General features: G+C 40.6%; 2 protein-coding genes across 7 annotated transcripts in view; both read left to right on the top strand.

The window, feature by feature from the left end:
- fam13a (family with sequence similarity 13 member A) overlaps nucleotides 1–4185 on the top strand; it is a 54198-nt gene extending 50013 nt beyond the window's left edge. For all 6 annotated transcript variants that reach the window (XM_061830287.1, XM_061830285.1, XM_061830284.1 and 3 more), the window contains 3 exons: nucleotides 356–552; nucleotides 1901–2002; nucleotides 2425–4185. In XM_061830287.1, the coding sequence (XP_061686271.1) occupies nucleotides 356–552; nucleotides 1901–2002; nucleotides 2425–2548 (423 nt within the window). In that variant the 3' untranslated portion in view covers nucleotides 2549–4185. The remainder of the gene's footprint in view (nucleotides 1–355; nucleotides 553–1900; nucleotides 2003–2424) is intronic.
- A 1672-nt stretch (nucleotides 4186–5857) lies between these two features.
- On the top strand, nucleotides 5858–17671 carry ppm1kb (protein phosphatase, Mg2+/Mn2+ dependent 1Kb). The gene is made up of 7 exons (XM_061830825.1): nucleotides 5858–6068; nucleotides 7917–8440; nucleotides 8646–8746; nucleotides 14089–14254; nucleotides 15257–15401; nucleotides 15806–15940; nucleotides 16975–17671. The coding sequence occupies exons 2-7, from the start codon at nucleotides 7971–7973 to the stop codon at nucleotides 17104–17106; spliced, it is 1149 nt and encodes a 382-aa protein (XP_061686809.1). The 5' UTR covers nucleotides 5858–6068; nucleotides 7917–7970; the 3' UTR covers nucleotides 17107–17671.
- The last annotated feature ends 523 nt before the right edge of the window (nucleotides 17672–18194 follow it).

Below are 18194 nucleotides of genomic sequence, written 5' to 3'. Positions count from 1 at the left end.
GGCCCCTGTTGAAAAGTCTTGGTCAGTCTCAGCTTGACTCGACCAGTCACAGCCAGTCTTATGTAGTCCGACTGACGCAACTTAGCAACTGGTCTCTACTACTCAACCAGTTGCGCCCATTCTCAGCCTGACTCAATTAGCTACTTGGTTTTAAGTAGTCTCAAACTGACTCGACCAGTTACAGACAGTCTCGATCAGTTAGACCCAATTTCAACCTAACTTGATCAATCATGGCTTGTCTCGGCCAGTCTCGACCAGTCCAAACCTTTCACTAACAGTCCCAGCCAGTCTCGACTAGATTTGACAAGTCACGGCAAGTCTGGCGCTCCATCTCATCCTCTCTTTCTTCACGCAGGAGGAAGAGGAAGGCTCCGAGGACGATGCCGACCCCAAGACGCAGTTCTCGGTCACCGCTCGGCCTGACCTCAACGTGCTCAGCTTCCTCGGCCACGTGGATGAGGAAGTGGACGGTTTTATTTCCCCTGTGGATGAACTGATGCCCTCCAAGAATGTCACCGACATGCGCCTGTCCAACCTGCACTCCGCAAGCACGTAAGCCCAAAATAATGGCCCATGGACTACACACTAATATACACTTTACTCACAAATAGTTTGGGAAGTTGAGCTTGAAATTCAGGATGAACATAAAATGCATGATAACGTGTAATTTGAGTGTAGGTTGAGATCTAAAATTGTTCTTTGAGGAAAGTGGCCACTGAGCTTAAAGGTCAAGTGTCATGAAATGGATGATTTTTAGGATGTTATTAATGAAAAAAAAAAAGGCAGCCTGAACAGACCCATCCGTTTTTTCACAACAAAACATGATTTTGACATGTATGGCTTTTTGTAACTCCCGCCATGAAAATCCTCTGGAGGGATCTGTTTTTGACAAGAAGCAGGAAGTGACGTTAGTAGCAGACGGTGACTAAAGCGGACTTGTTTGTTTCTATTAGTTTTACCTGCGGGAAGATAGCTCATTGTTCCTTCGTGTTAGCCAAAATGCCGGCTCGTTGAATTGCTGGATATTGCTTGAACGCTTGGGAGGATGGTTTTACCCTTCATAAGTTTCCAAGAGACCCGGCCGGTTCTTCGTGAAAAATGGATTGCATGGGTGCAAAGGACGAGAGCTTCATGGGTTCCAAATGACAGGTAGGTGTGTATACAGCTACTAAAAAAAAAACAATAGTTGGGGTGGCGGGTGTAATCCCTAAGTCATGTGTGCTAAATGTGTTGATGTGCGCATCGGAAGGCTTCTGTGCAGCAGCTGCTGAAGGACGGCCTTGTGGATCGCTACCGGCCCTGTCGGCCACGGTGTCTCGTTGTGGCGCCTGGCCACGGTGGGTCATCTCTGCCGCAGAAGTGGATCGGACGGGGAGGCGGTTTGGACGCGGCATCGTCGTCGCTTCCGGGCGGCATTGTTTTTATCACCACCGTGAGGTGGATCGGGCGGGGAGGTGGTTTGGCCGTGATCCGCATATCTAAATATGGCTCGAAACAATAGGGTGATATTGCCCCGGTAACTTCACTCGATTGTGAGATGTTCTCTTCTTCGTGTCAGAAGGGGCGTGTTCGTCTCCCACAGTAGGGGCCACAGCGTCTTTTCAATGGCGAATGTCCGGGGTGACGTCACGGGCAGGTGACGCAGCCAATATGGCGACCACTTGGATGTCGAATGACACGTCCCCAACATTGCGCATGGATGATGCGCTCTCTGCTCATATTTATTTTTTCATGTAGACATTGAAGTGAATAATGTTATATGTATTTTTCATTTCAATATCAACTTTTAGAATATCCTCCAGAAATTTCACCTGGAACCCAATGAGAGCCAAAACTTGTTGTGAGTCAGGTAATTGAGATTGATTTTTGAATCATATGAGATTTTCTTGTCATCCTCTAGAAAAGAGCTTGTGGAGCAGCTCCAGGAGGCCCGAGAGGAGAAGAAGCGAATCCGCAAGAATCTCAAAGAGTTTGAGGACCAATTCTTTCGACAAAATGGAAGGTAAGAACAGAATTACAGGATTTGATGCAGATGGAGAACAGAAACTATATGAACAACTACTGTATTTGTTTCAAAAATTGTTACTTCTGTTTTATTTTCTAAAACATGAAGTATATCTAAAAATAAATGAAAAAGGGTTTGAGAGGTGAGCTAAGGAAAATTCAGTTCTCAAAGACCGTAAAACAGTTTAAGAAGGTTCATGAACTGTTCATGTGCAACCTAAAGTGAAATGCCTTGCTTTGCACTTATTTGGATTTGGTCTTAATTTATTTGTACGCACTAATGTTCTATATATTACACAACTTCATTCTTGGAGATATTATTTGGTGAGATAACGTCTGATTAAATTGCATTATTTACGTTCCCCACCCATGTGAGTTGTCCACGGTGCGAAGCTAGACATTGTTGTTGTGTTTCCTCAGGAACGTTCAGAAGGAGGACCGCTCGCCTCTCGCCGCCGAGTACAACGAGTATAAGCACGTCAAAGCCAAACTGAAGCTACTCGAGGTGCTCATCAGCAAAAGAGAGTCCACCAAGTTCATATGAGCAAAATCTCAGACTTTGGTCCCAACAGTTTGGATCAAGATCTCCCAAGCGCTGCGTAGAACCCCAAAACTTCACCGCAAACTCTCACGCCTGTACTACTAATTTATTTGTGTCCGTTTTGCACCACGACGACCTTTCTCACCTTTTGCCATAGAAGTCTTAAAGAAATGATACACGAAAAATGCTATTTTTTAAAATGTCGCGAGGAAGATGGCGGAGGATATTTTTGTACGGGAGACTTTATATTTGTTGGAGATTTAACGTCTGATCTGACCTCTGCTCGTAGGCAAACTGGTCTATATCCAGTTATCTTAAAATGAGTATTATGGGCCACAATTAAAATGGAAAAATACAATTCTAAATAAATTAAATTATTTATGAAGTTGTAGGATTACAAATCATCTGTAATTTATGGGGGCAAAAAATTGAAATGAAGTTGTATTTTTTTTCTGAGAAAAAGACACAATAAGACCCACATTTTAGTGAGTAAATAGGTGATTTTTATGAAAAAAAAATTATATTTGTAAGACTTGATGAATATTCAGCACGTAATTTGTGTGAGGAAAACAAATATTGTGATAAGATAGTAATTTAAAGGGGGGAAATGTAAAAATGAAAACCTTTTGCAATGATAAATGATAATATTGTCATGCAATGTAGTATTTTTGCACAAAAAGGAGAAAAAATCCATAAGATCTAGATTTTAGTAATCTAATTACAGTGGGAAAATATTTGTAATCTTTACCAAAAAAAAGGTGCGAGACCTACTGACATTTATATTGCAGAATTAAAAATGAATTTGCTTAAATAAAGAATATTTTAATATTGCATCCATCCATTTGCTGAGCCCCATATCCTCATAAGGGTCGCGGGATTTAATATTGCAAGCTGAATTTATATTTAGCTGTGAATAAAGTCACAATATGATGAGAAAAAATAATTTGGGGAGAACACAAACTTATACTACAATTTTTTAAGTAACAAGAGTATGTACTTCCACTTTTTTTTTTCATAAAAATGACAATGTTGTGTAAAATTGCAACTTTTGTTCCATTGTCATCGTACTGGTTTCCACTTGTTCCCACTAGAGTATTCTGACTATTATTGTTGCTGTTTGTTGAATATCATCTCTCAATTTGCTTTAATCTGAATTCAAACCACAATCTTCATATTTACTATAAAAAGCAAAAAACTAAAAGCGGGCACAGTTTTTATTGCCTCGCTTTTTTGTCTTTTTTTTTTTTTATGTGGCCCATAATACTTGCATATAGTACAGTCCTAAGACTCACAATGTGTATTTCCTGATCACTAGCAACATCGGACTAGTATGTTTGTTCATTGTAGTCCACAAGTGTACAAAAAAATTGGTGTGAAAAGAAAAATAATAATAAATGTCCAAATGTTTTCCCTCCTGCTGTAAATGTGGACAACGTATGCATATGTTTACATTTGTGTGAGCACGTACGTTTCTCCCAAATGGACATGGATGAGTTGATCTGTGTGAATTACGTTTTTATTGAACACGAGCACTGGCGAGGCTTCACACGTTGACAGTGTGTACATTTTAGTACATATGCTGTATTTGTATCTTGTAAATAATATGAATGGAGAAAAAAAACAAAGATATTTTTACTGACTCTTTGGCCTCTGTGGATTTTGTCTGGATTTTTTTTTTTTTTTTTTGCTTTTGTGTTTTAAAAAAAGCAACTCCTCACTTGTGCAGGGGTGTCAAACTAATTTTTTTGTCGCGGGACACATTGTAATTACTGTTTTCCTCATAGGGCCGCTATGCCATAAAAATCTTTCACCACCTTATCATATTTACACACGACATTTCAGAACTACTTTTGGAATCAGGGATCAGGAGTAATGGATTTTTTTAAACCGTTGTTCATGTTCGGTAACACGAAAATGCTTATATCTCAACGTTATCACTTATGGTATAAGACATTTAGAAATTTTGTGACAGATTTTCACAAGACTCGTGGAAGTTGACAGATGATTTGCCTTAGCGGGCCACATAAAATGACATGGGGAGCCAGATCTGGCCCCTGGGCCTTGAGTTTGACACCTGTTCACTAGAGTGAAAATTCCCGGTAATGCTAAAAGCAATTTTAAAAAAAATGCTTTTATAGTGATGCCCTTGACCAGTTGTTAAATGATTGTGTTTTTTGGCACCATTCGCCACACATTGAGCTAATCTCAAAGTCAAGTCAACATCCTCCCACCTTGATGGAATTCCTGGTGGGGGGAGCTCAGAATTTGGCAAATAAAATGCAAATAGTTTGCGACCTTTTGAAGAAGAGAATGAAAGTCTACAGTTTATTTTATTTCGTTTTAACCACTTTGGCTTAATATATTTGAATGTTTTGATGTTCGCCAACTTTTTCCAGTGAATCCAACTAACGTCTTAGGATGGGGTCGATTTCCCTGGTCTTTTTTCTTTTTTTTAATATTTTTTTCTGTGGTTTTCTTTTGGATTTGTTTTGTGGTTTGTAAGTTTCTGCTTGGCATGGTGGCGCGACTGGTTAGAGCGTCTTCCTCACAGTTCTGAGGTTTGTGGTTCAAACCCCCCCCCCCCTCACTTGATGTGGAGTTTGCATGTTGTCATGTACCCCGCCTCCTGCTGACGGTAGCTGGGATAGGGTCCTGCACTCCCGTGACCCTTGTGAGGATAAGCGGCTCAGAAAACAGATGAATGGAAGTTTCTGCTTCTTCGTTCCTGCTCCTTCGTTGCCCAGCAGCATTTAAGGTTATTACCTAGCTAGTTGAATGCTGCTTGTATCCAAACTCTTTTTTTTTTTTACATTTGTTCAAACTTTTTTAATTTCCCTAAAACATAAATGGATGTACGTATTTTTTTTAAAGTGTCGTGGTGTGACGTCACGCACATGATAAAAAAGCAATCCCTTGATTGGTTCACCAAGCAGGAAATGCCCCCAAAAATGTTTTGTATTTATTTTTTTTTAAACATTTCCTGCTATTACGATGTAGTTACTGTCTTACTGGGTCAACAAGCAGGTGTTGGTTTAACATTTGATCATCACCATCAATTAATAATACTATTGGTCATATATTTATTGTATTATATTGTCTAGTTACGTTTTATCTTCGTCTGTTGTTTTAGGGTAGAATAATAGCCAAAGGCTTTCGTTACCGGAGTCGTAAACAGAAGTATGGAGGTCACCTTTTGAGGACCGTGCTGATATTCTGTCTGCGTTAACGCAACACACGAAGTGGCTGATTTGCAAGCTCGTATTCTGTGATTGGGTCTTTTAGCTGTCCGTTACATTCCTGACAACCAATCAGTTGCATTATCTGTGGGGCGTCGACGGCGGAGATGAAACTCCGAGCTTTCCGATTGGCTGGCGCCTCTCTATTCCCTTGTTTAACAACATTGTGTTATACAAGCTATGCGAAACGACTAGAGGAGTGTCGTTCGGGAACTGTTCAACGGGGCAATAAAATAGGCACCTAAAGGGCGATAAAACAAGACGATTATCTCAAAAATACATCCAAGGTATGATTTTTTTTCTTTTCGGCACTGTATTCTTTATCCAATTGAGAAGAACCAATTGAAGCTAGCAAGTCGGCTAACACCTGCTAACGATTTGGACCATGCTAGGACTCGCCCTGTGAGATAAAAACAAATGCTTAATGTAACCCTCTGGGTTTTTCTTCAATTATGTATTCTCCAATGTTGAATAACATATTTGACGAATATGAAATATATGAATGCGAAAGCCGATTCCGTGTTGTCAAACAGCCGACTAATGTTCGCCGAATGACTTGGTCACGCGTCGTTTCGACTGACGTAATCGTAGTTACGGTGCATATTTTGAATGAAACACGACAAATTGCAGCGTAGTGTATTGAAAAGGTATAAATAGGTTTCCATAAATGAATGCAGGAGTAACAATAATATAAGATTTATGTGGTGGAGGACCCCCATGCAATTTTCAAAGCAGATAGAACCTCGCGGGACTAATGTAACTGCCTGAGATGCTATCATCCTCATATTTGAACACTTGTTCAATAGTTCCGTCATCTTTTTTGTAGTTTAGGAAACAAAAAGATACTCACACAATTTTCTGTTGTCATTCTGTTGCACCCAATAAAAATTCACATTGACCAGCAGCGAAACTCATCTCTGGAATGCTTCCTCCAAGGAACAGGCAGATTGACAAATCTAAATCCGTTAAATGGGGTCTGTTAAATCGAGTTTCTACAGTATGTAACTTTGTTTTATCTCATGGTCGAGATTGTTACCTCATAGTGAACGTTTGTTCTCTAGTAGTGGGGGGTTGCCCCAGCCTATCATCTTTTTCCATCGAAGCCCATCTCGTGCATCTTTCTCTCTAACACCCACTGTCCTCATGTCCTCCCTCACTACATCCATCAACATTTTCTTTGGTCTTCCTCTCGCTCTTTTGCCTGGCAGCACCATCCTCAGCACCCTTCGACCAATATACTCACTCTCTCACCTCTGGACATGTCCAAACCATCGAAGTCTGCACTCTCTAACCTTGTCTCCAAAACATCCAACTTTGGCTGTCTCTCTAATGAGCTAATTTCTAATCCTATCCAGCCTGTTCACACCAAGCGAGAACCCCAACATCTTCATTTCTGCCATCTCAGGTTTTGCTTCCTGTTATGTCTTCAGTGCCACCGTCTCTAATCTGGACATCATGGCCGGCCTGACCACTGTTTTATAAACTTTGCCCTTCATTCTACCGGAGACTCTTCTGTCACATAGAACACCAGACACCTTCCGCCAACTGTTCCACCCCGCTTGGACCCGTTTCTTCACTTCTTTACCACACTCTCCATTGCTCTGTATTGTTGGCCCAAAGTATTTGAAGTCGTCCACCCTCGCTATCTCGTCCCCGTGGAGCTTCACTCTTCTCCTCTGCCCCTCTCATTCACGCACATCTATTCTGTTTTACTTCGGCTAATCTTCCTTCCTCTCCTTTCCAGTGCATGCCTCCATCTTTCTAATTGTTCCTCTGCCTGCTCCCTGCTATCACTGCAGATCACAATATCATCTGCGATCATCATGGTCCAAGGGGATTCCAGTCTAACCTCATCTGTCATCCATTACTACCGCAAACAGGAAGGGGCTCAGAACGGATCCCTGATGCAGTTCGACCTCCACCTTCAATTTTAAATTTGTTAAATTAAAAATTAAATTCTAATTCGTGTGTAAAATGAAATGACTAGTGTCTTGTCATGATTGGACCTTTTTGGATTTTTGCTATTCGCAGCAAGGCTTAGTCTCATTCTATCCCCTACAAATAGTAGAGGAAGATTGTACAAGCAACTAAAAAGTCGAATGATAAAAATAGTTTCCTTGTTTTTCCACTGTTAGGTGATCCCGTATCTCGATATCCAGTGCTTCTCCGGTATTTCCGCTGTTAGGGTGATGTCAATAGCCTATCTCGCCCACCTGACAAGGTGCAGTGGGCTCCATGTTGGACGCAACGGCCTTCCCCAAATGGCCTTAGTGCCCCTCGCGTTGAAGCAGGACATCGCCCTTCACTCGACCGTCCCCAGGAGGCAGATCCACACACCTTCAGAAAAGCGCCGCAGCGGCACACGCTTCGACGCCGACAGCAGCGGCCGCCCCACCACCTGGGACTCGTTTGGCATCTGGGACAATCGTATCGACGAGCCCATCCTGCTGCCGTCCAGCATCCGCTACGGCAAGCCCATTCCCAAGGTCAGCCTGTCCAAGGTGGGCTGCGCCTCGCTCATCGGACAGCGCAAGGAGAATGAGGACCGCTTCCAGCTCTCCCAAATGACCGACAACATCATCTACTTTGCCGTGTTTGACGGGCACGGCGGGCCAGAAGCGGCGGATTTCTGTGACAAATACATGGAGTCTTTTATCAAGTAAGCATACAGTTTTATTTCATCAACTGCAGCTATTAAGTTTTCATCGGGACTTGTGAGTTCTCCTCTTGTCAGAGGAGATCATGTTGTTTTTAGTTCTTTTCGGCTCAATGTTGAGGTGTTTTAGAGCGGTTTTGACCGTAGTATTTACAGATAAGTCATAGTTGATCCCTGTGTACTAAATTCTGTTTGTTTGTTGTTCCAGGGATCTTGTGGTCGACGAGGACAATCTGGAACTGGTTTTAACCAAAGCTTTCCTAGAAGTAGACAAAGCTTTAGCCAAGCATTTGCACCACTCTTCAATTGGTAGGTTGACCCAAACTATTATTAGACTTTTGCAACTGAGTCGTAAGTCATACACGGTGATACCTTTTAGTTTTATTCCTTCAACAAGAGTCTAAGACTGAGCACGGAGGTCTGTATTTTAAAGCCAAGGTTAACTAATGATTGATGAGCAAAAGACACAAATGACAGTGCACACTAATTACTCTTCAACTCCTTTCTGTATTAAATGAGATTAGTAGCATAAATGAAGGAAAATAATCCAGAGAATGCAGGGGTTGCTCAGTTTACGACAGTTCCGCCATACAACAATTAAGGTTTGATTTACAAAGATCCCGAATAGCGGGCAATAAAAATGATTACACTCACCCTGAGTGTGTAGCAATTGGTTGTAGCCTACAGATATAAGCGTGACTTATAAACTCAGAATGTCTCGCAAACTGAGAGAGAGGCCAGCACCTGTCGTCACTGTGACACAAAAGTGTATGTTACTGATTGTCATTGAGATTATTCCGTATTCAAATTAGGGGTTGTGCTGCTTTTCCTTCTTCTTTGGCTGTTTGCATGAAGGGTGTCAGTGATGTCAGAGCGGAAAAAGAATTTAACAACGGCCTCAGAGCTGGAAATGGAACTAGCAGCAGCATGTGTTTCTGTCCCGGTTGCTAAGTGTAGTATGGCTAAAGTGACCAAATGTTGAAAATGATGAAAGAAGAATCGAATATACAATATGGCTGCTCACACGAGGCTGTAAAGAACCTCACCATATGGTCACATGCAATCTCCCTAACTTTTCTTTTTCCGTTTCCCAACTGTGGTTAAATTAGTTTGGAATAAAAACAAACATAAAGTTGAATCGACTTCCTCGCCACTTGAACTATTGCAGTGGGTATCTTGGTTTTATATTCCTATGACGTGTATGTATGATATGTCAAAAGAACTTCAGTTAATGATAAGTAAGATTAAACGCCACAGTTGCACCGTGTAACAGAGGGCGTTTATTTCTCTCATTACCCCTTTGGTAAAAGTGGTCTAAATCTTAGCTCGACAACCATACTGGAATTGATCGTCCTATTCTGACGCCAATACTGTCATAAACCGAGGAACCTCCCCTGCATTTCCCATGTCGAAACAATTTTTTTTTAAGATGGACCAGCTTCCCGCAATGTATTATTTAACGCCTTTAAAGCTTCCATTCTATACAAAACAATCACTGTAGATGTGAACCGTGATGTGGACTGAATGCCCTTGGGAAGGGAGACTAGTTTTAAACTCAATGTCATCAAAACACCTTTTTGCATGTATTTTTGTTTCGTAACGTTCAAGAAATATGACTCATTTACTCTCTGGATGTTTTTTTAGAGACAGTAGAATGACCAAAAAAAGTGTTGTACCTCATATATTAATAGTAATCCTCAAAAGAGTGGTACTGGTACATGGGCACCATCTAGTTGGATGCAAAGAATCACTGAATTCAGTGTTCTAACTGTATTTAAACGTTTTTAATCTAGGATTTTACATTTGTCAGTTGCAGTTCAGTTGTATTTAACTGGAAAGTACATACACTAAATTTAGATGAAATCTTTTTGAGCTGTTTGCTTTCAAACATTTAGGTACAATTTTTATTTAACTTGGTTAAAATAGAGTAACAAGTTTATATTTCCATTTATTTAAGTGCAGTTACAATGTCCAAAGTGTGCATAGCAGTCACTCACATTTGAAAAAGGTACGGGTGTGGTCAGTCATGCGCGCAGATATAAAGTTACGGGTGTTGTCCACCAGTCATGCCCGCAGGTATAAACTTGCGGGTGTGATTAGGGATGGAATCTCATAACTTACTGAGTATGTAGTTGTTACCTAATACCATAATCATAATTTATTGACACTGCACAGACTGAGACAGACATTTTTAAAGAGGTCAATAAACATTCAATTTCAAAATTCATATAATCAAATCCTTTTATTTCATCATGATGTATTGTTATAATCTCGCATCATTTACGACGCTATCTATTGTCAATCCATTGAAAACTAGCTGTAGATGATCTATATCTTCCTAAAGCACGGAGATAACGGGAAAAGAGAACGCGGTACCACGGGGGAAAATGACCGCTCGCATTTAGAAATACGTACAGACTAGTCTAACGTTAGAAATTAGATCAAGTCCAAATAAATCACAATTCATATTTATTAAAGTTAGATACTGAAACATTACCTGTGTTATATATCCCAGAAATGTTTTCACTGTAACTCAGGAATTTCCTGTTTCTGGGTGAATATTGATTGTTTTGGAGCAGGCTTGTTTTGTTAACAACGTTTATGAAATAAACATAAATTAATGTCAAGACTACACAAAATAAGCGACGTCTTTCGATATCTATTTTTTTCTACTCGTAACAAATATTACACACGTGATTTTTCGTGCTTGACTGTACAGATTTACGAGCGCGATGGCATGCGGGCGCGAACGCGCTCGTCAAATGTGAGTGACTGTAATGTTAGAGTGTCTTAATATAATAGTAAATATACTTTTTATGAACAAAACCTCAGCTTCGGTTTTGAATACATAACCCTACTGCGCCAATGTATTTTTTTAATGTCGGTCATGATGACGGTGGTCCTTAGAGAATCAAATTTGACATTTTAACATTATCCGACTGCTAATGTTAACGTTAGTGTACCTGTTGACGTGGCACCCACCGGGGGGGGCCGCGCTGTGTGAAATGTCCCAATATGCCTGTGTGTGTGTATGTGTGTGCATGTTATCTACGGCAGCTGCGGACCCAGCTCAGAGCTGGAGGCCCTTGGCACCAATGTGGATGACGAGGGGCTAGATATTGAAGGAGAGAGAGTCCAGCGGGTCCTAATTCCTGGACTTCTGGAAGGTTCCCTATCTTTCTCTCACTCCCCTCTTCCTCTCTCTCTCTCTCTCTCTCTCTCTCTCTCTCGCTCTCTCTCTCTCATCTCTACTCTCTCTCTCTAGCTCTCTCTTCCTTCTCTTACAGAGTGTATGCGAGAGCTTCTTGTCAGAGTGTGTGTCAGTTTGAGAACGTCTGTCGTCACCCTCTGCCAGAACTACTCCACACGACGCAGCATGTCTAATGTGCACATTTGGCTTCGGGACACTGCTCTTAGTTAGCGTAGCTCATCCATGGAGCAGGTTTTGAGAGATAAAATTCGTGATAATGCATTTAAGCATATCGTTGCTGTCCAATGAGAAGTCCAAATGGTGACGGTTTGAATATAATGTTAATCTCTATGTTCCAACAACCCTGCGTCTACAGTAAATGACCAATGAAAACACGTTTTACTATGTTGTCGTCTTAAGAAGCATCTCTGCAGTACATACCTTTGCTACACACCTGGCTTGATGGTGCTGTGCCAGGAGGAAATGCTCCATAAAAGACAGGGACTGATCTATGTTTGGAATCATTTCACGCTTACAAATGAAGAAGTGAAATTTTTCCTACAACAGTATGATCGTCAACACAAGGTAACGTCGGCGTTATCTCATTTAATATAGGCTACCATCCCAACGGTTTAGGACACTGGTGTCAAACTCGAGGCCCGGGGGCCAGATCCGGTCCACCGCGTGATTTTATGTGGCCCGCGAAGGCAAATCATATGTATCAACTTTCATGATTTTTATTCAAATCTATACCAAAATTTTAAATTGTCTCATAAATGATAAAGTTGAGATATTACGAGCATTTTTTTGTTGCCAAACAACAATAGTTGAAAATCCCATTACTCTCGAATTCCGATTCCAATAAGAGTTCAGAAATTTCACATGTAAATTAGACGAGGCGATTAAAGATTTTTATGGTTTCACAGTCGTAACGGCCCTGCGAGGGGAACCGTAAGTAAAATGTGGCCCACGACAAAAATGAGTTCGACACCCCTAAGTTCAGGGGCACCGCCTTTTGAAAGCATACACAGCCAAAGTCGGAGATACTACAGGAGAACGCAAGGATAGCAACACCAAGTCGACAAAGATATCGGAACCTCATGCGCACAGCAGTGTGTTGAATTATACGAAAAAAAAAAAAAAGAAACATTTATATATGATTAGTCGATTCTACAACTATTCGATACCTGCAGACCTCATTGCCCCTTTGTAGAACTTGCAATGTGGTGACTTAATGTTTTTGGAAATTGTAGAATTATACAATCTGTAAATATGGTTGCCTTTGGTACTTTATTCTTTATTTCAGACCGATGGGTGGATCCTTATCACGGAATTGTTTTTTTTTTTTTTTTCTTCCTGTCCATCCCTATGAGTTAAGACAGAAGAAATTGATTACTATAACCGTTGAAAATACTATACACTTACAACATATTGTGACAGCTGTTTAGTGATAATATTAATATAATATGTGTTGCTAATATCTCGTCCATATTTTTAAATACCATCCCTCTCAGGTTTTAATGACTCTTCAAAATACCCTTTGGATCATAAATTACAGCATACTTTCCACTCGCTAATTTGAGCCTCGCTGAAATTACCAATGCTCACTGCTTAAGGGAGGGCGAGACTAGTGCTGAGTATGGCTTTTCGTTAACATGTTGTGTATGGGGCGCAGCTAGGGAGGGGCTGCTTGTTGAGGCCAGAATCTCAAAAAGCGAATTTCAAGCAAGCCCTCCTAAAGACAAGATGAATTTTATTTTAACTGGTGGAGGCAGCTCTTCATCATTAAGATGGATTTCAATTCAATTTGTGAGCAGATCAGTGCATGTGGTGCACGCAGCGTAAACACTGACAGCTACGTCTCAATGCTACATCATCCATTAACACCCGATGGTAATCTGTGCATTCAGCAAAACTCAATTTAAGATGTATTTTGTTAAATTGCACACTCGATTGGCGCGCAGGCACTCCGGCGCGACTGTTTATATAACGAGGAACAAATAAAATTTTGTTCATGGAGTCGATATAAAGTCAGCACACTCCATGTGTCATCGGACTTGAACAGCAACGAAATGTCTAATGACCATTTAATTTAGTTTGACAAATGTCATTTTTCCTGCTGGTGTATGCGTAAAAAAATAATTGGGGGGGAAAAAAAACATCAACATGTCTTCATATTAGATGACTTAATATTTGTTTGGTTATTAAAGAATAGCTAAGTGTACATACAACTAAACACACTTAACTGTGTTCAAGATGCATGTGCCACTACACCCCCCCCACCCCCCATTGACAACTGCATTATCTCCGACGTGACCTCCCCGCCCATCCCTTTGTTCATGCGTGTGTGTTCTGTGTGCGCGCTCCTGTGTATACATATATCCTGTGGTTGTTTGTGCACAACTGCGAAGCGTCAACTCTTCCCCCCCTCTCACGCCCGCCGTCCGTCATGTCTCTGTAGCGCCCGGGGCGAACGCGGGCACCACCGCCACCGTGGCACTGCTGAGGGACGGCATCGAGCTGGTGGTGGCCAGCGTGGGCGACAGCCGCGCCATGCTGTGCCGCAAGGGCAAGGCCCTGAAGCTCACCGTCGACCACACACCCGAGAGGAAGGACGAGAAAGAGAGGTAACTGTGTAAACGGCCCAAAAATATAGTACATGTTTGGAGTTCAACCCCAAATTAAACCGTGCTGGTGCGCAGTGTTGCATCTAAGAAGGAAGCCTTTTGGAGCTGATTCATTTTTTTTTTACATAGAGGAACAGTCATCTCCTTAAGCCATTTGGCTAATTAGCTGATAGTGTCAACGTCACCGGCAGTCAACTACTTGCTTAAAGCTGTAAACATTACACATTATCTTAAGGCTAGTGATGAAAATTTCATTAGCACGCAAGTTAGGTGTGTGATGTACCCTCAGGCTGGCTAATGATATACCAACATGCCAGCCACAATGGCGGGGGCAATGTAATGTAATGTACAGTGATGCCTCGGTTCTTGACCGCAATCCGTTCCGGAAAACGGTTCGAGAAGTGATTTGTTTGAAAACCGAATCGATGTTTCCCATGACAATGAATGGAAAAAGAAATAATGCGTTCCAAGCCTAAAAAATTAGGCTTTTTAAAGCATTTTTTTTTTAGTTTTTCCTGATAATAAACTGCATAGTAGAAATACATATATAGTTTAAATACTTTATATAATAAAATAAGTGGGCGGCAGGGTGGATCAGCTGGTAAAGCATTGACCTCACAGTTCGGTGCCCAGTAAATAACCAGATCCCTTGTTGGGATCGCACATGATTGTGCATAGTTTTTGGTTTTATTTTAAAGTATACTCAACATTTACACCTAAATGAAAACCTTATTTTTATTACGCTACTTTTCATCAAACATTATGTAAACAGTTTTCACCATGAAATTCAATCTTAAGGATAAATGATGGATGATAAAAATATAATGTACCCAAAAATTTCAGATTTACCAAGGTCTAACTCAATAAATATACTATAACAGAGTACAATCATGAAGTGCAGCTCAGTGAAGGAAAATACAATTTATACCTAAACAGGTCCAACTTTTCATATGAAAATCTTCATCAAGAAAGTGAATTTATTCTTATAATTCCTCTGCTTAGGATCAAGAGGAGCGGAGGCTTCATCACCTGGAACAGTTTGGGGCAGTCCAACGTCAACGGCAGGCTGGCCATGACGCGAAGCATCGGTGACTTTGATTTAAAGAACATTGGGGTCATTGCCGAGCCAGAGACCAAGAGAATAACGGTACATTGATGAGACTAAATACTTGGTAAAAGTCCCTTTGGGTTATTCATGGACAAGGACAAGAACTGTAGATGGTCACTTAAACCTGTAATTTCTCCCAGCTGGGCACATGATGGCACCAAAGCAATGGACAAGTTTTTCAGCAAGATATGATGACATGGTTTAAAAAAGAATAAGCAAATTTGTGGGTGCTAAATGGGAACTATGCAGGGGTTTCACTCTAAATAGATGCATCCACAAGGAAAAGATTTCTAAGACTGTAAGAGATGAGGTCATCAGTCACTAGTCATTCATAGATTCATACATGCAGTCAAAAATATACATTCACGCCATTTAGAATCTTCAGCTAACCCGGGCAATGTTCGAAGAAACACTTTGTGACTGTTATCTTCTTTTCCCCCAAGCTGAGTCCCGTGCATGACTCCTTCCTGGCGCTGACCACCGACGGCATCAACTTCATCATGAACAGCCAGGAGATCTGCAACGTCATCAACCAGTGTCACGACCCGAAGGAGGCGGCGCAGCGCATCTCCGAGCAGGTACGGGCTGACGCGGCCTCAATAGAGGTGACTTCATTTAAAGCTAGAAGTTCAAAAGTTGTCGTTTCATGTTTAATAATTTTTAAAATATAATTCAGTAACCAGCTACATTAGGGGGAAAAAAAAAACGTCGGCATGGCCCATAATGCTGTTTTTAATGTGCTCAGCCAATGTTCATATTCTGCTAGTTAGCTTAGTCACAAAGTAAATTGTTGAAATTTTCCTTGATTGACTGAAAAATTAACAGTACTACTTTAATATGGACACAAAAAGCAGCAGGAATAGAATATACACTTCCAGTCAAAATTTTTTTTAATAGAGTATAAGCGTAACAAAAGATGAATGACTGAACTTCATGCTGTCCAATTTCTTATTTTACCCCGAATGCAAGCTCAGAATAAAGAAACTATTAACCCATTCATGGGCAGGGTGGCAATTTTTTGCCTTATTGAGATAAAAGTCTCCTAACAAGCCACAGTCAAGGAAATACTTCTTTTTCGTTTATGGTTATAACTGTGATAACTTTAGGCAGCCATGTTGGGTCAGGAAGGAAAGGGAATAACTCCGTGCTAATTTCTACTGATGAGATATCCTCTCCTAATACCAAATTATGGCTTCTGATTAAAACACTTAAATATTTGGATATACTTAAGGATCTAATGTGTGAAAATCATGATGTCCCAAAAATGGGACGCTGCTCACAAATGGGTTATACTAATAAAAGAAATATTGGAATCAGGGTACAACCAAAAATGTATTCTAAACGTTTCACAGAAATAACAGCACTTAAAGCGGAGAGGACCGTGAAGCCTCAACACCATGGATCTCGCATGTACACGGCCATGTTATATTAACAACTGTAGTCAGTAATTTTAATTATTTCATAGAAATCACCTTCGCTTGATGCTCATTAATAGTACTAGCTAGATTACTAGGCTATTATTTAAATATACACACACGCGCTCATGAATTGCTCCGGTGATGTCCGGTCTGGTCCCGTGGCTACTAAACGACTTCGGCGTGTGCTCCGGCAGGCTCTGCAGTACGGCTCCGAGGACAACAGCACCATCATCGTGGTGCCTTTCGGCGCCTGGGGCAAGCACACCAGCTCGGAAACCAGCTTCTCCTTCAGCCGAAGCTTCGTGTCGAGCGGGCGCTGGGCGTAGTGGCAGCGGTAGGCGGGGGGGTGCTGAGTAGAAAGGGCGCGGTCCGCGGACCCGCTCGGAAAGTGCAATAGTCGACAACAGCGGGTAAAAAAATTGACGTGTAAGACAACCGCTGTGTGAGCTTGATTCAAAAAGAAAAAAAAATGCACTAAACGTCTCACCGGTGTTTTTCTCTCTTATGACGTCAATAAGCTTTTTGCTGCCAGTGGTGGAGAAGTATTGGACTGGCTCGTGGAGTTTGGTAGTTTCATTCCAATACACTCAAATTGTAAACACAGTGGAACCTCTAAAGTTGTGTTCATACCAGTCGGGATTTAGTTTCACCTCTAAAGTCGCACTTGCACTGGCGTAGCGGAGAGACAAAACCTTTTTTATTTTCCCCTTTTCCACATAAAATTTTGAGTTTGTCATTGGACAGCGACAATGTGAAATTTTTCATTCTGGCTGATCAGTATAATATGACTTAAGCACTCATAAGACCACAATTACAATTTTAATGTAACGTATAAGTACGGTTTTCCAGAAATATTCATTTAAATGTCACATTGTCAAATCAAAAGGATTCATCACCTATATATATATATATATATATATATATATATATATATATATTTTTTTTTTTAAATCCAAAATGCCAACCAAAATTTTTTTCTCGACAAAATATTTTGTTTTGTTTTCAGGACAGTGACATATTCTCATACCATTGCGAGAAAAAGTTATGACAATATTATGAGGAAAACGGTTATTTTACTGTGAATAAAGTTGTGACATAATAAAGTTGTAATCTTACAGAAAATAGTTGTAAATTACAAAAAAATAGTTGTAGGAATCCAGACAATAACATTTTAATAGCAGAAAAATGTTCCAGAAAAATAGAAAAAACAATTTTCACGAGCAACGGCTTTTTCATTTTTATGTGGAAAAATTGACTTATTAGAGATTAAAGTTGTTTTGTTACAAATAATGTGAAAAAAATATTTGAACAATTGTAACAATTGCAAAAAAAATGTTTTTCACGAAAAAAAGTTGTGATATAAGGAAATTAGTGTTGTGACATGAAGAAAAAGTGATTCATTTACCGAAACGGT

Source organism: Syngnathoides biaculeatus, chromosome 9, assembly GCF_019802595.1.
Source record: "Syngnathoides biaculeatus isolate LvHL_M chromosome 9, ASM1980259v1, whole genome shotgun sequence".
Lineage (NCBI taxonomy): Eukaryota > Metazoa > Chordata > Actinopteri > Syngnathiformes > Syngnathidae > Syngnathoides > Syngnathoides biaculeatus.
This window is presented reverse-complemented; position numbering and strand designations above follow the sequence as displayed.

Bases quoted from the DNA above. Each gene is read 5' to 3' on its own strand.
- ppm1kb (XM_061830825.1), top strand. From the start codon at position 7,971: ATGTCAATAGCCTATCTCGCCCACCTGACAAGGTGCAGTGGGCTCCAT. The intron at 8,747-14,088 runs GTAGGTTGACCC...ATGTCTCTGTAG, and splicing joins TTTGCACCACTCTTCAATTG to CGCCCGGGGCGAACGCGGGC. The intron at 15,402-15,805 runs GTACATTGATGA...TTTTCCCCCAAG, and splicing joins CAGAGACCAAGAGAATAACG to CTGAGTCCCGTGCATGACTC.